General features: G+C 35.7%; 1 protein-coding gene and 1 pseudogene across 3 annotated transcripts in view; both read right to left on the bottom strand.

Annotated features, from left to right (window-relative positions):
• Window positions 1–392: 392 nt before the first annotated feature.
• CASP8AP2 (caspase 8 associated protein 2) overlaps window positions 393–24,714 on the bottom strand; it is a 30,782-nt gene continuing 6,460 nt past the window's right edge. For both annotated transcript variants that reach the window (XM_080663891.1, XM_080663890.1), the window contains exons 2-11: window positions 24,230–24,312; window positions 19,850–19,918; window positions 17,089–17,189; window positions 16,228–16,302; window positions 15,264–15,379; window positions 11,229–13,444; window positions 7,159–10,291; window positions 5,684–5,783; window positions 2,719–2,771; window positions 393–1,089 (exon numbers count right to left, since the gene is read on the bottom strand). In XM_080663891.1, the coding sequence (XP_080520017.1) occupies window positions 1,086–1,089; window positions 2,719–2,771; window positions 5,684–5,783; window positions 7,159–10,291; window positions 11,229–13,444; window positions 15,264–15,379; window positions 16,228–16,302; window positions 17,089–17,189; window positions 19,850–19,918; window positions 24,230–24,284 (5,922 nt within the window). In that variant the 5' untranslated portion in view covers window positions 24,285–24,312 and the 3' untranslated portion in view covers window positions 393–1,085. The remainder of the gene's footprint in view (window positions 1,090–2,718; window positions 2,772–5,683; window positions 5,784–7,158; window positions 10,292–11,228; window positions 13,445–15,263; window positions 15,380–16,227; window positions 16,303–17,088; window positions 17,190–19,849; window positions 19,919–24,229; window positions 24,313–24,714) is intronic.
• On the bottom strand, window positions 3,862–5,075 carry LOC308246026 (glutamine synthetase-like; annotated as a pseudogene). Its single transcript has one exon. The product of its transcript is annotated as a glutamine synthetase-like (transcript).

The raw sequence follows: 24,714 nt of genomic DNA on the forward strand, positions 1-24,714 counted from the left end.
ACCCAGTTAATTATTTTCAGTTTGTTATCTACCAAGCAGGGCTTCCCCTTCAGACACAATAGGAGAAATGGCAATTTCCTAAGGCAATTCCAGACTCTTGAGCCTAGATAATGACCCACAGTCCTATGAATCTGAAGGGGGAAGAGCAAACAACGCACAATCTAGTCAATCCTTACCTGCTTTCCCCAAATCTTGACACCCCCCCACCCCCACAAGAGCTTCTGTGCTGCCCTGATTTTAGCTGAGGATACCTGCCCAGAGGTCTGCTTCACTCTGCTAGTACCTGCTGTGAGAAAGCAGGCAAAGGCAACTGGTTTTCTCCAATGAATCCATGCACAGACATTCAGCCATCTGCACCATCACCAAGAACAACTTCACAATAGCCTCCCATGTCCACTGTGAGTTTTATCTTTTTTCCTTTTAATTATTATCTAAACACATTTAAAAAAACAACATTCTAATCAAAATATAACAGAACTTTACACGGTTTTATTTATACATTACTGGTATTGAAAGCAAACTTTATACAAAAATTTTATACATATAAAAAAAATTCCTTGGCTAGGCAAAGCCATTTATGTGTGTATACACACAAACACAGATACACACACACAAAGTATTTTACATAATTTTAAGTATACATATTTACAGATACACTATTTAAATTACTTTACAATTTACCAAAATGAGGCCATTAGAAAAGCAAATAAAAATATATGAAAACAAACTAATTAATGGTTAATTTAAAAATGCTACAAAACTATTTTTAAAAATCTAGAAAAGAAACTCATTTCTTTGAAATATCAAAATTAAGGTTTCAATATTATATTGTTGTTGCTTTTATCTTAATAACAAATTCTAACCTGTTTAAAAATAAGTTTCTTGACTAATAAGAGATAATCAAATCATACTGATGACTGGAACAAGCTGACTTGAGAGTAAAGAGTCAGCAATTAAAAACAAATGTAGATAATTTAGTAACCCATGTCATAAAACTGCCCTCTACATCCCCATTTAAAACATGAGGAATTCCAAGCTTCTGTGTAGTATGCAGTGTCAATTGAGACTCCAAGGAATTCAGCAACTTATCTGTAAGAAAATGCTAAAGTTATGATTCTATTTTTATGATATGACCATTTCATTAGTGTTGTTCTTTTAACTGAGTTCTACTTAGATAATACTGATGTTTAAAACTAGCTTTTTACAGAATCAGTTTGGAAACCTTATCATTATACTCTGATTTTGAAAAGAATTTAATGAGACTATAGTACTTGGAGGGAAAAATCAGTTAAGAGACAAGCTAGGAATGAAGCAACACATTATGCTATCATGCAAGCAAATAAAATCTCAAGTATCAAATCCAATAAAAGATTTATAATGGAATTTGGAAATTTCAAATTAATAAGCATCACTTCCAGATACAAGTTAATTCTTCCATGAATGTACATTATTTTCTTGAGAATAGAAGTCATATTTTAAGAAAATATTCAAGTAAAACAAAAAACTCAATTTAATTTCTTAAAGGCGGTGAAAATTTTAAAGCACAGTAAATTTGAAAAATAACCAGGTCATTGTCGCCTTAAACTATTTTAAAGGTCTTTAGAACAAGCTCTTTCTTCAAATTCCCCATTATTAAATCTCACATTCTGAATTATATAAATAGAATTTTAACTTCACAATAAACTACTAAACATCTTCTGAAGATCTTTATATATATATATATATATATATATATATATATATATATATTTTATTGATTTTTCACAGAGAGGAAGGAAGAGAGATAGAGTTAGAAACATCCATCAGCTGCCTCCTGCACACCTCCCACTGGGGATGTGCCCGCAACCAAGTTATGTGCCCTTGACCGGAATCAAACCTGGGACCCCTCAGTCCACAGGCTGACGCTCTATCCACTGAGCCAAACCGGTTTTGGCCATCTTCTGAAGATCTTAATAGCAAACTAGTTGCTTTGAAATTATCAGTTTCTAAAGCAGTAATTTACATCAGGTCTAGAAATAGATTTATAACTCAAATATATTGAAAACCCTTCACATTGAGGTCTATGGCCAAATGTGGTTTCTATTCTGATTTAATTTGATCTGAACTTAATTTAAAATTGGTTATTTTGCATTTAAATAATCATGACTACAGATCAACTGAAAAATAATATCTTAAATATCTTTATAATTTTTCTTATGTGAAGTCCAAATATTCAAAGCAACTGGTTCAGGTCTTACAGGAAAATCCTGCTGAAAAACACTGTTGCCTTAATAAACCTGTACAAGAATGGCTTTTAAAAAAACGGAGGGGGGGGGAAAAAACTGAGGAAACATGTCTGTGAATATTATTAATAATTTAACATGGTAAATCATGTAATCTATTCAGATGATAACGGATTCCAAGTATATGTTTTATATTTTAAAATATTAAAATGTTTTTATTAATCATCAAATGGATTCCCTCCGACATTAGACTCATCAGGAAGGTTAGGGAGGAATGCCATGCTGACCTGAATTGCAACTCTGAGCACATCCTGTGGGTTTGGTGACCTTAGAAGCCTGCACAAGCAATCATCCTCCAACCTGTGACTGAAGCAGGACCCCAACTGGATGTCTCTCACCCACTACTCACACCTTTGATGACTAAAGGCCATTAACTACAGAGTTCCAGTATCAAACATTTATTTTACTAATCTTCTGTAGTACAACCATTAACTACCTGTATTTTGACTTTTCAAAGAGCTTCAATAGTTGCTGGAATCTTTCTGAGACCTGAAAAGTAAAAAATGAGTATTAATTTTAAGTATTACAATGAGATCTTTTTTTTCTTTCTTTAAAAAACATTTTTTTAATATATCAAAAGGCCTGCTTTAGTGACATGCTAGTCCCCCAGAAAATAACCCAATACCCACTTGTCAGTAACATACATGCTCAAGTTGACCAGCCAACTCATGTGCATACATGTGTCTTTATAAACCAAAGCCATGGGGCTCGGGTGTCTGCTACTATTTGTTCCTGTTAGCCAACCCGTGTCCAGAAGGGCAGGCAGGGCACAGAGAAACCCTTAAATGGTAGTGAGGGTTTAACAGCCCCAACAGCCAACTTTTCAAGCACCGTTACCCTCACCCCCGCCCCCCTCAAAATGAGAGCCTTATTTCTAACCAGACTTCTCGCCTCAAATTTGGCTCCCAGTGACCAGAACGGTTTTTCCCCTTTAAAAAAAGCACACATATCTGCACACCAATATATATAATTTTTTTGTTTTTGCATTTAAATATAAAAATACTACTGATCTGTGTTATAAACGGAGGACCAATGAGAACTTTTTCTTCAGAGGTAGGGCTACCCATCCCATCCCTTTATGCTGAGCTTGCCTTCCAGTGAGGGCACTCAGCCCCAGGTCAGGGAAGCAGGTCACTGCGAAGAGGCCACGGTTGGCAGGTAAGAGGGCTTCCTGCCTGCTGCCCCCCATCTTTCCTGATTCTCACTTTCATTAGAAAGCTGCTTATAACCTTTTATGGAACTTCCCAACCAAAGGGAGTATCTAACCTAATCACAGAGCAAGACCAGCACTCCTACACCCTTCAGCTACCTCAAAGAAGAAAAAGGTCTTTCCCCTCCCTTCACAAATACTATGCTCACTGTCCAGATCGCTACGCCTGTTGGACAAACATCTGATTAAGTGAAGCAGTGGTTATGTGCCCCCCTCTCCCCACTAAAACACTAGAAAGCTTCAGTGATGGGGGGAAAAAGGGTGTGTGTGTGTGAAGAGACTAAGAACTTGACCCCTCTAACCTGGCCAAAGAAAGCAAGAGATATTAACTGGGCGTGAGGAATAAAAGAAGACCTTGATATTCTGCCCTTTGAGTTACATTTGTTATGACAATAGAGGGGCGAGAGTGGGATCTGGATGAAGAAGTAATTAGAAGGAGCTGGATGGCTGCAAGTCTAGTCCACTTAGTTTTTGTACTGGAAGGGCTCATCGCCAGTTTCATTGAGAAGACATGTGCGGATGAGGGCTTCTGTCACTGTGAAGGGGTCACAGTTGACAGAGGGGCGCCGGTCTTCAAAATACCCCTTTTTCTCCTGGCTCACAGGCTGGGGAATGCGGATGCTGGCGCCACAGTTGGTCACGCCAGCAGAGAAGTGGTTGATGTTGGAGGTTTCGTTGAATCCAGTGAGGCGCCGGGCATTGTCCTGGCCCCCTTGGGATCGTAGGCTCGGATGTGGTACTGGTGCCGCCTGCTCAGCCTCTTGATGGACTCCTCAATGTACTTCAGACTGTCCTCGTCTCGCATGGCCTTGATGCTGAAGTTGGTGTGGCAGCCTGCACCATTCCAGTTTCCAGGAATGGGCTTGGAATCAAAAGTTGCTATCACTCCAGTCTTCACACACTCGGTGCAAGATGAAACGGGCCACCCAGAGATGATCTCCTATGTCAATTCCTTCACAGGGTCCTATTTGGAATTCCCACTTGGCGGGCATGACCTCGGCATTTATCCCTGCAATCTTGATGCCAGCGTACAAGCAGGCCCAGTAGTAAGCCTCCACAATATCCTTGCCATAGGCTCTGTCTGCTCCCATGCTGCAGTAGTATGGATGTTGGGGTCCAGGGAAGCCACTGGAAGGCCAACCAAAAGGGTGCCCATCTGTGCCCATGAGAGTATATTCCTGCTCCATTCCAAACCAGGGATGCCGATTGCTCACCATGTCCATTATGCGTTTGCAGGTATATCTTAAATTGGTCTCTGCAGGTTTGTGGTTGTACTTTAAGACTTCACAGAACACCAGCTTGTTGGGATCCTTGCAGAAAGGGTCCCGAAACATGGCATCAGGAACAAGATACATGTCACTGTTGGAGCCTTCAGACTGCATAGTACTAGAGCCATCAAAATTCCACTCGGGCAACTCTCCTATACTCTTGGGCTCACTGTTCAGGGTCCGGGTCTTGCATCACAGTCCTTCTCCAGTACCGTCAATCCAGATATACATAGCTTGGACTTTATCACCCGGAGTCAGGGACATGTACATCTGCTTGATGCCTTTGTTCAAGTGGGAACTCGCCGAGGTGGACATGGTGGAAGTTGCTCTGGGTGGCGAGCAGATGGCAGGGGGGCAGTGTGGGCAGGCCGTGAGAGCAAGGTGCAGAGAGTAGAAGAGAGGAAGCTGGGAGTGCTGCTCAGACACTTGGCTCTTCTCCCATCCTCGGCTCTATGAGATCTTTTTTTTATGACTACTTCCACAAAACATCTTAAGAAAGTTATTGTCAATAATAAAGAGATGAAGTAATGTCTGGAAAAATAAAATATCTTCATACTAAAGGTGACTGCTAGTTTAACTTTCAATATTGATCTTTATTTTTTCAATTCAATTTATTGGGTGATATTAATAAAATTATATAGGCTTCAGGTGTACAATTCTATTATACATCATCTGTTTATCATACTGTGTGTTCACCACCCCAATTAAAAAATTGTTTAAGATCAAATAAGTAAATGTAAGACAACAGAAAAATAAATTAGGATTGTTCTTCCACAATCACCAAGTTTTTAACAGTCCAACATAAAAAGCCATATTTTTAAAGAAGTTGGCAAATAAGAATCTACATATTTTAAACATGTTAAAATGAAGTGTAAGTATTTTACATCTGTGAAACTATAGAGATGTAAAAATTGGGAAGTTACCTGAGATGAATTTTTATTCAACTTGGCAGCTACATAAGAAAATGTTTCTATTGATGGCCCGCTTTTCTGACACTCCAATAAAATTTCCCGGTCATCATTTCTACAGGGAGAAAATGTTATTTAGCTTTTGTAGATTAAAGTAGAAAGGTACCAAAAATTCCACTGTCTAATGTCCATCAATAGGAGGTGACATTTTTATTAAAACCCATAGGAAAAAAAGTGTGTATATCAAAACACTGACAATCATCTCTGAGAAATAAGATGATTTTAATCTGTAAGCACATACGTATTTCCAAAATTTTCTAAAACTAACATACTCGTTTATTATTCTAATGACAAAAGTATAGATTTTTAAAAATTCTACCTTTAATGTATACTGTACCTTAAAAATTAGGGTCAAACATGATGACAGACTTAATAAGCAAAAGAACGAAAGTAAAATAGAATCCAAATCTTCCAATTCCCAGGCCTCTGCTTTTTGTACATGGTCAGAACCAATGTGTACTATTACAATCTCTAAAATTTTACTGTGTCATCTCCAAGTAACCAAAAATTAATGCATAGATGACTATGGTATTAAATAAAAATAATGACCAATTTCAACAAAATTCAGCTTCCCTCATTATACACTCTAGTTAAGTCTGCAGATCATGAACCTCTAGTGCAGGGGTGAGGAACCTTTTTTCTGCCAAGGGCTATTTGGATATTTATAACATCATGGGCCATACAAAATTATCCTCTTAAAAATTAGCCTGCTATATTTGGTCAAACACTTAATTAACTCGCTCCTAATGCCTTGGCAGGGCCAGACCAAATCATTTCACAGGCCTTATATGGTCCATGGGCTGAACGTTCCCCACCCCTGCTCTAGTGCAATGGTTTACAACTGTGGCTAACCCTATGTCTGAAATGGGGTCCTGAAATCAGCATTTCTCAAACAGTTCACGTAAAAGTCAAAAGTACAACCTGTTTATAAACTTTTTTGAAACTCTTAATTTAGGGAAACGCTCAAATTATAAATGCTCACACTTTTTGCCCTATTTCACCACCCCACTTGTCATTCTTCCTTTCTAAAATGTGATACCAGTTCTTTACAAGAATCATTTTTTAAAATTAACAGTTAGGTTAAAACACAATGAAAAGTTCTATCCATGGTGCTAACGCACATCCCTGGTTAAGAGCTACTGCTATAGATTATACTCCAGAATGTATTCTCTATTAACATTGACTACTTTAGAAGTCATCACTTTCCTTATTTTAGGATAGGATAGAACTATGACAAGACAGAATAGATTTCTGGCCTCTCAAAGTTTCCTGCTGATTTAAATGTCTCATAAGTGCTCACTTTGGCAGCACATATACTAAAATTGGAACAATACAGAGATTAACATGGCCCCTGTGCAAGGATGACATGCAAATTCATGAAGACTTCCATATTAAAAGAATAAAAATAAAATGTCTCATAAGATCCTTACCTTGTCCATGAAACTACAATTTCTCCTTTCTTTTTAATAATATTCTTTGCAGAAAGGTTTACAGAAGTGCCAGATGCTGCTGATGGGTCCTTAATCCTGGGGCTTGCCTTTAATGATGAGGGATCTTTAGTCACTGCAGGGGCCTTTTTCTTACTGGCTTTCCTTTGGTGAGCTTCTCCATTCTCACTAGAATTTTGGGTAATTTTCTTGGTCTTTTCCTTACTGGTTAACTCTGTTTCCTTTCTCTGTTTTTTCTGACAAGAATGATTTAGATTAGAAAGTTTTTTCCTCTTTTTGTGAGCATTATCCAAAGCCACAGGCAAGTCTAAACTATCAGAATTGGATACCGGTTCTGATTTTAAATCCTCCTTTTTTATTTCACATGAACTGGGAGAGTCTGAGGTCAAATCAATACAGCTTTCCACAACCATGCATTCCAAAGGCTCTTTTGCCACTTGCACCTTTTCTTCCTCACAGTCACCTTCATCTACACAGAACACCTCACACCCCAAGTGTCCAACAGCTAAAGCCGGATGGTGATCTTCACTTTTACTCTCACTTGAAACATCTTGTGTCAAATCAATAAAAGCATCTACAGTATCAGGCTGCACACTGTCTAATATCTGAGCATTTTGATCCAAATTGCTACCAGAATATCCCAACTGATTAATGTTTAAAACTCCTACTTCTATGAATTCCCCCAAGTTTTTAGTCTCAGTGACTGGATCTTTTGTGAGGTCTACATATGTGTTTGGAAGATGACCCTCGACAGAATGTGGAATTTCTTCCATGGGAGGCAATCCTGCAATGCTTTCAGGCACTTTTGGTTCCCAAACCTGATGCAACTTGAAGCATTGATCAGCCACTTCATTACTATGACCCACTTTACCAGAAGCATCTTTAAGGAATTCATATATATCAGGAACCTGTGTTTGTATCATACAGCCCTGTTCTTCATGAGCTGATTTACTGCTGTCAACATTTTCGTTGGAATGTTTTAATTCTTCCACAGATTTAAAAACTGTGTTCTCACATGAAATACATTCCTTCTCTGCTGCTTCATCAGTTTCCTTTCCCACTCTGGGCAAAGATGTCAATGACTCACCAGCCACCATATTTTGTATAAGACTGGAGGGAGTAGATGGTGCTGCGTGCCGTATTTTCACAATGAAATGATCATTGGACTTTTCCATTATGACAGCATGCATGGGTAGATTAGGGTGGTACTGAAAGCCTGGAGCAACAGACCGGCTTGTCCATGATGAAGAACAACTTGATTTACTGCTCGAATTATCAGACTCCAGAGCTAAGTGAATATCTTGTTCCGATGCATCCTCTTCCTCAAGTAAGGCATCTTCACTGAAATGGGCACTAATAACCTCTTCAGGAGTTGAACTAGACAAAACTTCAGGCTTTAAAAAACTGAGATGACCATCTGACTTCAGAGGTGATGGTACTGTTAAAGACACTGCTAAATCTTCAAGCAGGATGGAAGAAATACAGGGCTTGCTCTTTTCTGAACTGCATACATTATCTTTACTTAAAGCTATGTTAGTGGACACTTCAAACATACAACTTTCATCCAACACATCAGGATGAACTGGCAACGAAAGTCCTGAAGACAGAGATGGACCTTTCTCAGACGATAATAATGACCAATTATCATCACTAATCATTTTAGGACATGGAGAAACCACCCCTGAAACTAACTCTTCGGTTGTACAAGCTGGTATAGATTCACACTTAAGACTCTCTAGCAGCTGTTTCTCTGGAGTCTTTAACTCCCACTCACTTTTTTCATTACAGTTAACACTGTTGTCCAAAAGATCAGAACCTTGCAACAAACTTTTAAATATCTCACCCATCTGTGCATCACTCACTAAATTAAACGTGAGGCTAGATGCTTGCTGTTCAGTAAGAATCTCAAAACAGCGTTCTGGCTTCAAGGCTGCATGCTGGGATGTCTGTGTATCCTCTATGGTAGTGCCTTCCATTTTTCCTGGCTTTGGGGTGCTCGGACAGTTCAGTTCCAAGGAGTGCTCTTCAGACTGAGGGCATTTAATATTATCAAAGCAAGTGTTAACGCTTTTTTTAATGTTATTCTTTACTATGTTAATTTCAGAGTTATTTTGGTCTTGATGTTTGTCCTCAGATTTTTTACATCCTAGTGAATACCTGTAATAAATAGAATCTTCTGATTTTGAGGCTTTCTCTTTCGGCATTTCTTTGCTGGAGTTGACCACATTCCCCTTCTGACAATTTGAATATTGTGGTTTCTCTTTACTTTTGTCCAATTTCCCTTCATCGCTGTCACTGCCAAAGTTTGTGAAACCACAAAACTTTATTAAGATTTTCTTAAGCTTTGCAAATAAATGATCAAGTTGTTCATCTACAAATTTCCATGCTTTCTTTTTCATATCTGGTAGTTGTTGTTCAAATAAACGATCCACTATGCCATTCTTTTTAACTTGCTTAAGTTTGGATTCTATAACATCACAGAGATTCTTCTGTAAAGTAGTCACTGACTTAGAGATTTTGGATAAGTCAAGGTGTTTAATGAGTGATGTAAAACTCAAAATTGCTGACTCAATAATTCTATGAAATTGTTTTAATGGAAATTTTACCTTGAATTTCATGTAGTTTTTCCTTATATGTTTTCTTATCATTCGTAACATGTGCATAACCTCTGGTACAGAAGAAGGTACAGCAATAATTGGAACTATTTTTTCCAGGATGGAGGTACTCATTGTCTTATCTTTTTTCTCTGTTTTTGAAGACCTGCTAGATTCACTCTGTCTCTTATTCCAATTCCTTTTGGTCTGCTGAACTTTCATAGATGTTTTCCTTTTGTCTTTATCCAAATGCACAGTGCTTTTCTTATTTCCCGGACTATTTTTTCTGTTCTGCACTTCAGTAGAAGTTCTAGGTTTTGCAATTTCTTCAAAACTATTTTGTGGTTTAGAGTTTTCACTGTCGCTTATAATTTCTCCTTCTTCTAATTCAACTAAAGATGAATTCTTATGAGAGTCTGCCTCTGTAAATTTGTCAGACTTGCAAACGGGCTTTTGATTTTCCTTGTTGAGATCAGACTGACTCTTGGAGGTGGAATGAGCTGAATTTGGTGGAAACACATCTGTGAAAAAGAAAAATATATTATAATCACATGACCCTTGAAATCATAGTCATTTGACATTTCTATACTAAATATAACAAAAAAATTTAAGTACTGAAGCATTTCATTATTTTAATAGCTTTTTGCAAAATGTTAATGCCTAACACTTATTCATGTCATCTGTCTCAGAAGGTATTCAGGTGTCTGACAACAGTGATAATGCAGAGTTTGTTTTTTTGGATAACCATCAATCTACTGTTCAGGTATATTTACTTCAGGTTAGCAGCATTACCCACTCTATGACATCTGATGATGCTTTTGAACAATAAAAACAGATCTGGTACTAATCAGTTTTGCTCAGTGGATAGAGTGCTGGCCTGAGGACCAAAGGGTCCCGAGTTCGATTCCAGTCAAGGGCACATACCTTGGTTGCAAGCTCCTCCCCAGCCCAGGCCCTTGTCGAGGTTCATGTAGGAGGCAACCAATCAATGTGTTTCTCTGACATCCATGTTTCTCTGTCTTTTCCTCTCTCTTTCCCTCTCCCTAAAAAATAAAAAAATAGATCTGAAAGCAAGCAAGCAAAGAATATCTGAAATAATCTGTCCTTCTACTCCCTTTTTTTGTAGAAATAAGAATTACTGCCCAGCCAGTGTGGGTCAGTGGTTGAGCATCAACCTATGAACCAGGAGGGCTTGATCCCCAATAGGGGGCATGCAGGAGGCAGCCAATTGATTCTCTCTCATCATTGATGTTTCTATTTCTCTCTCCCTCTCCCTTCTTCTCTGAAATCAATAAAAGTATATATTTTTTAAATTACCTAAATTAAGACAAAAGGCTCAATTTCTAGTTAATGTGAGTCTGAATGTGTTATTAAAAAAGAAAAAGCACTACTTCATCTTGTTTATGCATTTTACATTCTCAAAAAAAAGGTTAAGTTATAAAAGATAATATAAATTACCTTTATGATTGTTATATAATGGAACTCGAGATGGGCTTTCCAATCTAAGTACTTTTGCTACAGGTCTCACTGGACTACTCAGAGGACTAATGATTTCTGGAATAGGTCTTAGGTGATTAAGGTCAATGCTCAGAACTGAGTTCTCATCATTATATACTGAGTTTGTTTCACCAATTTCCAATTTGTGGTCCATTAACTCAGTATGCTGAAGTGAAGATTTTAGAGTGTCTTTAGGTAAACAAGGCTCCAGATGACAAGACTTACTCTCAACCAGTGATGTTTCTACAAGAGAAGGCTCGAACTTTGGATTACCAACTTCTGAAAGGACTACTGGCAAAATGTCAGCTTTTTCAATTGAAGGAGGCAAAATGCTTTCACTGGATTTGGCAACTTTTGTTGAAAAAGCCTCCTTCATTTCCGCATCTTCAGAAATACTACACAAATTTAAACTGTCATTTCTTTTGGTATCCAATTCCAAGCCAAAGTTTTGAGAAACATTTGTTTGTAATATGTCCAGTGCCACAGGTACTGCTGTCCTTGCACCATTAATGGTTTGTTCCATTTCTGCTGCTGAAGGAAACAAAGATTCTGCTTGTTCCATTTCCACAGGTACTGAAGAAGTCTCTGTACCACAAATAGGCAAGTCACACTGCATAGTATTCTCAACAGATTTAATTAACAAACTATTTTCTTCTTCTGGTTTCCTTTCTGGAATACTGGTCCTGGGTTCAGATGATGCTGTTGCAAGAGCATCCTCTGGTTCCAATAACTTTGATTTAGTTTCCTCTGTGATATGTTCACTCACAGAGGGAACACATATCACTGTTTTATCCTGTACCAAAGACTCCAAATCACATATGCTACTGGATTTGGGAATACTAGTTATTTTATGCTGATTATTCTGAGGAATAGGTTGCTTTTTAGCAGGAGAAAGAGTTAAGTTCAATTTTTCCATAAAACTCAACTTTAAGTCTTTATTTTTTGTTTCATTTGGACCACTCTCAGCTTTAATTGGAAGGTCTTTATTATCTGTGTGTTCAGAAACATCATTATTAGAGACTTCACCTTTATCATTTTTCAGTCCATTCTGTCTCTTTAAATCAGTAGTGGTTTGCTTATTTTCTTTGTTAATCTTCTGCAAATGTACTGTATATGTTCTTTTTTCGCTTCTCATATACCTGTTTTCTTCTTTGCTTTCTTGTTCTCTTTTCCTCTTATCTTCAGTTCTATGCCTTTCTGTTTCTAAAAGTGTATTTCCCCTTTGGTGCACAGCATCAACTTCCTTGGAGTCAATGTGTTTGTGAGTTCTACTGGTTGAAAGGGAGGATGAAAATCTTCCTTCTTGAAAACTATGATTACTTACACCCCGGTCTCTTTTACTATCTTCCCTGTCTCTTCTCTCTTCTGGATGATATTTACTTGAATTATGAGAAGATTTTATTTCATTCTTAGAATGAGGAAGAGATGATACTCGTTCGGACCTTCGCCAGTAATCTTTGTCTTTTACTACTGATTTGGGTTTTTGATCAACTTTTCTTTCTTCTTTGTCTTGTGATTTAAGTTCTTTTTTATTTGTATTTTGTGATCTTTCACTTTGCCTCTCTAGTTTTCTATCACTTTGAAATTCTACTCGAGTATGTGACCTCTCTCTAAAGGTCTCTTTCTGCCAGAAACAGCCAAAGCGTTCATTTTTATAATCCAAATCTGTGTTACTTTTAAACTTTGAATTTTTGCTTTCAGCTTTTGATTCACCTTTACCATATTTCTCAGAACGTCCTTGTAGCCTTGGACTGGCCTCTAAGTTCCTTGGTTCACCATCACCACAGCTAGTGTTTAAGTCTTTTCGTATTCTATCAGTTCCTCTACTATAATGGCTATATCCACTATCTTTCTTCCCTCTTCTATTATCCTCACTTGAGCTACTCTCACCAACCTGATAATGGGAACGTGACCAAATGCCATTGGTGCAGTGTTTTTCAATAGACGAAGGCAAATGCAAAGTGCTTTTTTTTTCCAAATGCAATTTTACTTCCTTTTCGATGTTTGGGAGTGAAGTGCTATGATGTCCATCTTTAGAAACACCACATTTCACCTTGTGATCAGTCTTTGCACAATCATCCAAATGGGGAGGTCTGGATGTAAAGTCTTTTGTTTTAACTATATCTGACGTCCTTGCAGTTTTATGATTATTTCGAAAATGTGGAAACTCAGACAATCTATTAAGAAATAGAAATTAACAACAAAAAAACAAAATTATTGCTTTTTAATAATCCAAATTTTAATCACATTTAATACACTTTAAAAGTCAGGGTCTAGACTTTTAAACACTAGAAACACTAATTTTACTTTGTATAAAGGCATGAGTAATAAGAATTTACCAGCTTCCAACTAAATGGGCCAGTTTTCAAACCACGGAACTCTCTTTCATTTCCTTTTTCAAACGAGCTCTAGAGAACGTCTCAGTTCTATCCTAGCACTTGCCAATGTCTTTTAGACTTTCTTCACCACAGGCATAGAACTCCCAAACTAACCAAAAATTCACTTCTTTTAAAACAGTGACATTATTTTTTACCCTCACTCACTGTAGGCCAACTGAAACAGAAGGAAGATGAAACTTTGTGGGACAACAGAGATGATCTGTTTTACATATAATCCCACAGTAAACTAAAGCATCAATAGCCATCTTAAAGTAGCACATACTGCACAAAGGAAAAGAATAAAGAGTTGTAATTCTTTCCTAAGGAAATGGTATTTATTGTTTTGTGCATCTTTTTAAAAATCCTAAGTCTTAAGGTTTTATATCAGTGTTTCAGAAAATTAGCAGTTTTCTTAACAAGTATGTAAATAACTAATTTTAGTTTTTTATAGTAAGTCCATCTTCCTGAACTTCCTTCCAAAACTTCCCTGAATTTCCACAAATCTACTCCCAGTTAGTACTATGTGTAGAGAATAGGGGGAGATTTTTATATAACAAAGGAGGACATAGGAGATATACAACCTAAGGCAATAAGTACAACTTATATAGATCTTGTTTGGTTGCACTGTATCCCCTCAAAATTCATTTGTTGAAATCCTAATCCCCAGTACCTCAAAATGTGATCTTATTTGGAGATAGGGTCTTTACAAAAGTGCTCTGGTTTGGGCAATAAATTAAACGGTCATTCTACACCTAGGTCTCTAATGTACACCAGCTGAATGAATGACAGGAAATCTATTCAGCTCAATGAAAGAGGTTTGATCATAAATTCAGTTTTGGATGAGGTAATTTTGAAAATTTTATACAGATGTGAAGTAGTAATCTACATATAAATGGAAATGACCTAGTATTAGTAAGATTACTTACTTAAGAAAATACTGAAAGACATAGATTTGAGCTTTGAGGAATTCCAATTTAGCCAAGTACAGAAGAGTAAATCTCAACTTAGGAAGAAAACTAAGAATTATGAAAGCCAAAGGGAGAGAACTATTTCAGGAAAGGAGGGTCAACTATGTCAAACAGCATGTGAGTATAAGTGAAAATGAGAATCAAAACTACTTGATGTATTCAGTGGCAGTTAGTGTTAACCAAATAGACAAATGGAAACAGAAGTCAGCATGTATTAGGTTCAAGAGTAAGTGGAAATAGAAAATGGAGACAAAGTTTATATACTGTTTTGGAGGCTTAACTATAAAGGAGAAGAGAGACATGAAATTCTCTGGAACAGATTATTGGCCCCAACGAGAGAGAGAGAGAGAGAGAGAGAGAGAAAGAGAGAGAGAGAGAGAGTTAGTTTCATACAACCATCTTCTCAGGAGTAAAGAGTATCAGAGAAATATCCCAGTGTATTAGAAAACTGAATATATTCAGAGAGAGCTATGTGGCAATATTCTATTTAATAATCATATATATCATTATAATACCATTAGGATATACCATTAGTCACAGTAAAACCTTATATATTTAATAAAATGCATCTTTTTATATCTTTACAAAGTTAAAAATGTTACACATATCAACCCCAATGTAATTTATAGATCCAAACCCCTCAATTATACCTTTGGTGAAGGCTACTAATTTCTTCATCCTTGCGGTTTATTTCCATTCTAGCAGTTTTGATAAGTGCTGAAATATTCTTCTTAAGAGACTGGTTTTCAGTTTTTAAGCTGAAATTCTAAGCATCATAAAATATATTTAATACAGTATATATTACAGAATTATTAAACTACTACTTTTAATAGCTAATGATTATTTAATGCTAACTACATGCTAGGCATCATATATTACACCTTATGTAATTCTTAAGAAAGTCCTATGAGAAATGCTATTATGCTCATCATACAGATGGGGCAGTTGAGATTCAGAAGGTAAATGGCACCAGAGAAAGTCATTTAAAGTAAAATTACTTAAAATAGGAGTCAAAATGAAAAAATACACAAATAAAAAGTTCTCCCAGGGCTATTATCTTGAAAACTAAAAATAAAAATGATAAAAATTAGGTTATATTTAACAACTTAGCTTTAATGTGCAACAATGTACTAATTCTCAGATGAACAAAGAATGAATCTAGGATTGACTGGCTTTTTGGGGGAAATAGAAAAGAGAAACATTATTGAAAAATAAAAATCGGAACAAAACATGACATTCCTGATTTTTGCAGCATGATCACAAAATCACGTTGGCAAAAATACTAAGAGCATCACCATTTTCCCCAACAGCAATCTAAATCTTTACTCATCAAACCATTCCCTTTTAAACCAACTAATCTCATCTCTACGAATTTTCTATTATTTAACTGGTAACTAGCAAACAGATCTTTTATATAAATGTCATTTAACAAATCAAGCAGTTTTCCTACATCAGTTGTACAGGAAATTATGCATGTTTTGACAGATTCTCTATTTCATTTAATACTAAGAAGAAAGTTTCCCTATAAAATGCCAATGCTTTAGAATTTTAATTTCGAACAATTTTTTTTTATTTTAAAATAGGACAAAAATAAAATATTCATTATAATAGTACCTGTGTCTGTATTTCCTTAAACTTTTTCATCAGCTCTTTCATTTGTAGTTGACATTTTCCATATTTTATTTGCAACTGTAATATATAATAAGATTAATTTAAGCATCATTTTAAATTATTTTCTTAGCTTAAATAACATTTCAAAATATTTAAAATTTTATAAATCAACCCACTAAAAAGGGGAGATGAGGTCTAGTTCTGCTAACAGGGATTTAGTAAGATTACTGGTTTTAAAGTTGGACTTAAACACAGACAATAGTATGGTGATTACAAGAGGAAAAGGGTGTGGGGTAGGTGGAAGAGAATAAAGGGGGAATAAATGGTGACGAAGAGAGACTTGAATTTGGATGGTGAACACAGAATACAATGTATAGATGATGCATTATAAAACTGTACACTTGAAACCTATATAATTTTATTAGCCAGGTACCGCCAATGAATTCAATAAAAATTTTAAAATTTAAAAATAAATAAATAAAGTTGGCCCTAACAATAATGTATTTTGTTTGGTTTCAGATTCACTCTCCAAACCTTAAATTCAAATAAGGTAGAAAGAAATTTCTAATTTAAGTCTTAGGACATCTTATAACTTAGTACAAATCGTGAAAAGATAAAATGTTATATCACACTGATTGTTGATGCTTTATATATTTAGACACTTAAATTTAATCAAACAAAATTATAACTAAATTTAGACAAGCATTCAGAAAACATTATTTAAAGAGCAGATCTAAAGACAGAAACTGACTTATCTATTTTTTTAGCCTAAGCGTTCCTTCCTAAACACAGAATGTTTTTCCAACAGTAAGTGAGCTATAAAAGCGTAAAATAACTGTCTTTAATAATTCCGGCAAGCCATACATCATTATATGTTGCCTCCTTTGCAGTTCCTTCTTCAGTAAGAATTTCTTCATATAAATCCAAACAATTTCTGGATGGTTCACAGGACTTGGAAGAACTGTCTAAAACAAACAAACAAACAAACAAAAAAACCTTATATTAAAATATGTCTTTCCAGATTCAATGCAATACTATAAAAATTCCACTGTCATTTTTCATAGAAATATGACAATTGTAAAATTTGTATGCAATCACAAAGACTGCAAATAGCTACAGCAATCTTACAAAAGATCAAAGCTGAAAGTATCACAATTTCTGATTTCAAACAATAATACACACCTATAGTAATCAAAACTATATGTATTGGCATAAAAACCAACATACAGAGCAAGGAACAAAACAGAAAGCCCAGAAATAAGCTCTCACAGATATAGTCAATTAATTATGACAAAGAAGCCAAGAATATACAACAGGGAAAGGATAGTCTATTCAATAAAGAGACTGTTCTGTTCAAAACTGAACAACCACATGCAAAAGAATAAAACTGGATTCTTTGAGTTGATATGCAATTATCAACTCAAAATGGATTAAAGACTTGAATGTAGGACCTGAAACTAAATCTCCTAGGAGGGGAAAGACATAGGAGGTAATAAAAACAAACACAACGAAAACAAAAATAAACAAGTGGGACTACATCAAATTAAGCTTCTGCACAGCAAAAGAAACCTTCAACAAAATGAAAAGGCAACCTACACAATGGGAGAAAATATTTGCAAATTATTTATCTGATAACAAGTTTAATACCCAAAATATGTAGTTCAGTAGTTGAGCATAGACCCAGAAACCAGGAGGTCAGTTTGATTCCTGGTCGGGGCACATGCCTGGGTTTTGGGCTCGATCCCCAGTGGAGGGCATGCAGGAGGCAGCTGATCAATGATTCTCTCTCATCATTGACGTTTCTCTCTCTCTCTCTCTCTCTCTCTCTGAAATCAATAAAAATATATAGAAGAGAAGTGAAAACAGGATCTCACAGAGATATCTGCACTCTGTATGTTCACTGCGGCATTATTTACAATAGGCAATATATAGAAAAAACCGGTGTCCAACAATAGATGAATGGGTAAAAAAGATATGTGTGCATATGTACACCACAATGGAATTATTAGTCAGTCGTAAGAAAGAAGGACATTCTGTCATTTATGACAACATGGACATTGAAGGCATTATAGTAAGTGAAATAAACCAGAAAAAGACACATACTGTATGATATCACTTACATGTGGAATCTAAAAAAGCCAAATGCACAGAAACAGAAACTAGAATGGTGGTTAGCTGGAGGTTGGGGTGAGGAAAAAGATACGTTGACCAAAGTAGAAACTTCCAGTGTAAGATAAGTTCTGGTGAGCTTATGTACAGCATAGTCATTAGAATTAATGACACTATATTACACAATTTAAAGTTGCTAAGAGAATAAATCTTAAATCTCACCACAAAAAAAGACAGTAATTATGTAATGTGATGCAGGTGTTAGCTAATTCTATGGTGGTAATCATTTTGCAACACACAAATGTATCAAATCAACACATGTACACATTAATCTTAATTTTATGTCAATTACATCTCAATAAAGGTGAAGAAAAAAGAAATATGTGTTTAAAATTTTGGATGTTGTGTCTATCACAACTCAAAGAACTATACATTTCTCCATCTCCTCCATATTTATAATGATTTAACAGATTAGAGTTGGAAAAGCAATTTACCTAAAATGCTGTGTCAACAAATCAGATATGAGGGTGATATGTGTTCAAAGCCTTAGAGATATGATCATGGAAAAGCATGAAAAAGGTTTCCAATTTGGAGAGGTCATGAGGCTCTCTGCATTTGAAAACATTTATAGTAACTATCCTTTTCAAAAGTTCTAGTATCATGTAACCTACGATAGTATGAGTAGTAATATGTACAGACAAGACCATCAGTTGCTTTTCAATGGTACAAAATATTTTTGCACAAGGTCTAGTAAAATCTGAGACCTAGATGAATAACAAACCTGAGCACTAAGTTGTTTTATTGATCAAGCTTTGGGCAAGAATACAATTACCTAAGTGTAATAATTTTAAAAATATGGGCAGATTGTTCAGGATCTATGAGTTATTTTAAAAATTAGTAACAAAATAAACACTTTCAATAGACTGACCAAACAAAATGAAACTATTTTATTATAGAACCAGAGGCCTGGTGCACAGATTCGTGCACCGGTGGGGGTCCCTCGGTGTGACCTGCAGGGATCTGGCCGAAACCCGCAGTCCAACATCCCCCGAGGGATGTAGTAGTGCGAGAAGCAGCAGGCAGCTGGAGAGGAGCCCAAGCCTGGGCCAGGTGCCACGCCACTCCCGTTCATTCCGGCCCCACTGCCACTTGGTAGGCTCGCTGCCGCTCCGCTGCAGTCTCCACGTACCCGTCCTAGGGTGATACCGGTGCACCCATGACCAAGAAGGGGCCACAGGCTCGCTCCCAGTCAGTCCCAATGTCGGTCCTGATGCCGGTCCCAGTGCGGATGGGGGAGAGGCACGCACGGGGAGTGTCATGGGAGAGGCTTGCACTGCCGCAGCTGCACTCGTCAGCCGTTAGCCCCTCATCTGGCGCCTGTTGGTCAGCTGAGCGGCACTCCCGCTGTGGAAGCACACTCCTGGGTTGAGCATCTGCGCCCTGGTGGTCAGTGTGCATCATAGCAACTGGTCGAATGGTCACTTAGGCTTTTATATAGATAGGTAGATTTACATACCAGAAACAGCACTGTCCAATCCAGCATATATGTCCAAAGAACCTTCATCATTATTTTTAAGAGGAGAAGCTGCAAGAAAAATAAATTAAAAACTAGTTAAAACTAATTTATTTCACTTAGGGAAGGTTTTTTTTGTTGTTGTTATCACTGTGTCTTTATTTCTATTCTGTATTAAAACTTCTCCTAGGGAAGTTTTTCCATTCCTACTTTGAGGAACCAGTGAAAGAAAGAGACGTTATTAGTTTTGCACCAAAAAATATTTAACAGTTTATTCAGCCTTATAAACAGGAAGATTTTAGCACATAGGTTTATGACTCTATTAACTCAGAAGTATACTTAAAAACTCACTTTCAAAACATACTAGTGAAAAGGTTCCAATTTCAGTAATAGCAGAGTAGTGTCTATCAGACCAATCCTCCTACAGATAATGACTATAAACTTTAAACAAAATATCAAAAATTATCTGCAAATGCTCTATCACTACACTTATTTGGTGATCATTTTGCAATATATACAAATATCAAATCATTACTGTGTACACCTGAAACTAATATGATGTCATATGTAAATTATACCTCATTTTAAAAAAAAAAGCTAGCTGAAGAATTGAAGAACTAAAGAGCAACACAAAACATGAAATAACTAGAGGAGAGATAATACTTAAAAGAAGAAAACAGCACTATGTGAGTTCCCTATCCCTCTTTTACTACCATTTTTTGTGGAAGAACAGGCCCTACCTAGTTGAAGCCACAATGGGCAATGAAAACTCAGATGGAAAACTCTAGTCCTAACAGGTTGAAGAACCAGAGAAAAAACTTCAGAAGTGGTAACAGCAACTAGAAAGTAACAGAGGGGATTCCCCAAATTGTGCCCAAATCTCTGAGAGACCCCCCCAAACTACACAGGTAAAGATTAAAACTGCAAAAAGTCTAGCTAAAACTAAAAAATCTGATCAGAGATTTCAGCTGCTACCCACCACAGGGAAGACAGATAGTTCAGTCAAGTTAAATACATGCTAAAATTTAAAATAAGCAACTTTTCAGAGAAATAAGTATAGCAGAATCCAATGTCTCTATAAACATAGCATTTACAATATCCAGAATGCAATCCAAAACTACTACCTAAGAAATGTTGGTAGAGAAACAGAAACAAAAGAATTAAATTAAAAGTCCTATAACAGAAAATATAATATCTTATGTAAAAAGATTAATTGAATGTGCTTTTGACAGAAAAGCCAGTGAACTTAAAGAAAGAAAAATCAATAAAAATCACCCAATTTGAAGAACCAAAAAGAAATGAAAAACAAAAGTCTTAATATCCCACAAGACAGTATCAAAAGTTCTCAGTAGGGGTGAGGGGTGATAGAAGAGGGTAAAGAGGAGTAAATGGTGATGGAAGGAGACTTGACTTGGTCAGGTGATGAACACACAATACAATATACAGATGATGTATTGTAGAATTGTACGCCTGAAACCTATGTAATTTATTAACCAATGTCACCCCAATAAAGTCTATAAAAAATAAATTTAAAAAAAGAGTAAGTTCTCACATAGTATATACATCTGGATTCCCAAAAGAAAAGAGAGAGAATGGGGAAGAAAATGATACTAAAACTGCCCTAACCGGTTTGGCTCAGTGGATAGAGCATCGGCCTGCGGACTCAAGGGTCCCAGGTTCGATTCCAGTCAAGGGCATGTACCTTGGTTGCAGGCACATACCCAGTAGGGAGTGTGCAGGAGGCAGCTGATCGATGTTTCTAACTCTCTATCCCTTTCCCTTCCCTCTCTGTAAAAAAATCAATAACATATATTTTTTTAAAAAATGATACTAGGACTAGAAATGGTAAAATAAGTAAACATAAAAGATTAACTATTTTATTTTAATTCCTCTTAATTTCTTTAAGATACATAGAACAATTTAAAATAAAAATTATAGCATTGTATTGTGGGGTTTATGACATCTTTAACATAGGGGATGGATGGAGGTTAAATGCAGCTATAAGTACAAGATTACATCTTATATGAAAAAGTACAATATTAGTAAGTAGATTGCAAATGTTAAAGATGCATATTGCAAATCTTTATGCAACCACTAAAAATAATACAGAGGTATAGCCAAAAAACTAATACATGAATTAGAATGGAATTCTAAAATATATTCAAATTATTTGAAAGAAGCATGAAAGTCAGAAAGAAAAAAATCATGGAGACAAACTAAAATATTAATATAACAGACATAAATCCAATCACAATAACAAAGGACATTACTGGGTTATCAGAATAAAAACTGCAGACTGAATATTGTTATCAGTGTAGAATTTACTGAAATTAATATTTTGCTGTCATTATGCAATAAAACCAACTTTTTCTTACAAAATACACAATGAAATATTTGGGAATAAAGGACCATAATACATATAGCTTAATCTCAAATGGGTCAGGAAAAATTGTGTGTGTGTGTATGTGTATTTATAAAGAGAGTATGGCCCTAGCTGGTTTTGCTCAGTGGATAGAGCTTCAGCCTACAGACTGAAGGGTTCCAAGTTCGATTCAGGTCAAGGGCACATGCCCAGGTTGCAGGCTCCATTCCCAGTAGGGGGCATGCAGGAGGCAGTAGATAAATTATTCTCTCTCGCCCTAACCGGTTTGGCTCAGTGGATAGAGAATGGGCCTGTGGACTGAAGGGTCCCAGGTTCGATTCCAGTCAAGGGCATGTATCTTGGTTGCAGGCACATCCCCAATAGGGAGTATGCAGGAGGCAACTTATCAATGTTGCTCTCTCATCGATGTTTCTAACTCTCTATCCCTCTCCCTCTCCTTCTCCCTTCCTCTCTGTAAAAAATCAATAAAATATATTTTAAAAATAAATAAATAAATAAATAAATAAATAAATAATTCTCTCTCATCTTGATGTTTCTGTTTCTCTCTCCCTTTCCCTTCTTCTCTGAATCAATAAAAATATATTTTTTAAAAATAAAATAGAAAGCGAGTATGTACACTGCGATAAAGCCACTGGTATAAAATATTAATAAAAAGGAAATTTGGAAGAAACTAGGTAAATGGTTTTTTGTTTTGTTTTGTTTTGTTTTAAAATATATTTTATTGATTTTTTACTGAGAGAAAGGGAGAGGGAGTTAGAAACATCGATCAGCTGCCTCCTGCACGCCCCCCACTGGGGATGTGCCCACAACCAAGGCACACGCCCCCGACCGGAATAGAACCCGGGACCCTTCAGTCCGCAGGCCGACGCTCTATCCACTGAGCCAAACCGGTTAGGGCGGTAAATGGTTTTTTATATGTTCATATACTTGCAATTTTTCTGTAAGCTTGAAATTATTTCCAAATATAATAAAAACACAATTATGAAAATGTTAAAGGAATAAAATGTTTCATGAAATCATGTTAAGTGGTAAAAAGTAAAATACACACTGTGACTGTAGCTACCAAAAAATATATGTATGTAGACAGGAACTTGTGAGAGAGTAATATGTAGAAATAAAAACAGCTATTTCCAGCAAATGAGATTAACAATGCAGTTTGTCCTTCAAAATATAAGAGTTGCAGATATAGTAAAAGTTAACTATTTGTGAATAGACATAAAAAGTAAAAGGTTGATTATATTATACTTTCAATATTTCTTTTGGTTTAAAATATCTCAAAGAAAAAATATAAGAGAAATATATATACAGCAGCATAAAAATTTGAAACTACAAAAAATAATTACATAGCACACACACACAAAAATAATACTACCCAGAGCAGTTATATTATAAGGCCATATTTTATGTGAATCTTTCCATATTTATGAATAATAATTTTTTAAAATATATACTTAAGCAAAAATATTCTACTAGACATGTTTTACAACTGTCATTTTCATTATACATAGTAATTGTAATTCTAGTAAATAAATATACACTTATATTTGTAATCTCAAAAAATGTAATGAGATTGTCATAGCATAATTACAATTAAGACAAAAAAACTAGTAAATGTTACATCAGGATCTGGAAGTTTACATTGCACATATTACTTAAAATATTTCCATTTTATAAGTTTATTTTACTACATGTCTACATTTACTGAAAGTATTCACTTCAAGAGTAACAAATACCTATCTTATACTTTTTTGGATATAACATTAAAAATCATTACAACTTAGATTTGCAAAGTTGCTAATTCATTACATTTAAGAGGCTTGAAAGCATACAATAACTAAAAAGTTCACATTTAGTAGGCACTTTCTATTTGCCAGGCACTTTATTGTATTAATTCATTTATGTGTGAAGACAAAAAGTTGATAATTGGTGTTTTCAATGAGAACAAGTAAATGGTTTTGTAATTAAATAAATTTAAGAAAACAATTACAATAAGCTCTTACCAGAGAAGACATCAAATAAATTTGTTCCATCACCATTTTCATCATCTGCTGCCATGATCCTATTTCCTTTTGATAGTTGCCATCTAAAGTATTAAACATAAAGATTTTCTACTGTTTAAAAAAATCAACCTCATAATTCAAAGAATAAACCTAGCTTTAAGTTAAAAAGCAACTTTCAAATTTGGACACCCTCACACTGAATGAGTTCACTGTCTGTCATGATTACAAAAAAAAAAAAAAAAAAAAAAAAAGGCTAACATTTTCCAAAAGCTAAAACTATAAAACAAAAAAGTAAACTTTATGATGTGGTTAAGCCATGTCACAACGTGAATGATGCTAATTTAATAAAACAGACCAAAATACAAGTTAACGTTTATACTAAAAAATAAGCCAACTATCATTTCAAATAAGTACAACTATATGGTAACTTCTGTGAGTTCTCAGCAAATCATCAAATTTGGGGGTGCTCTTAGAGACACCAAACA

The sequence above is a fragment of the Plecotus auritus genome, assembly GCF_963455305.1.
Source record: "Plecotus auritus genome assembly, chromosome: 4".
Classification (NCBI taxonomy): Eukaryota; Metazoa; Chordata; class Mammalia; order Chiroptera; family Vespertilionidae; genus Plecotus; species Plecotus auritus.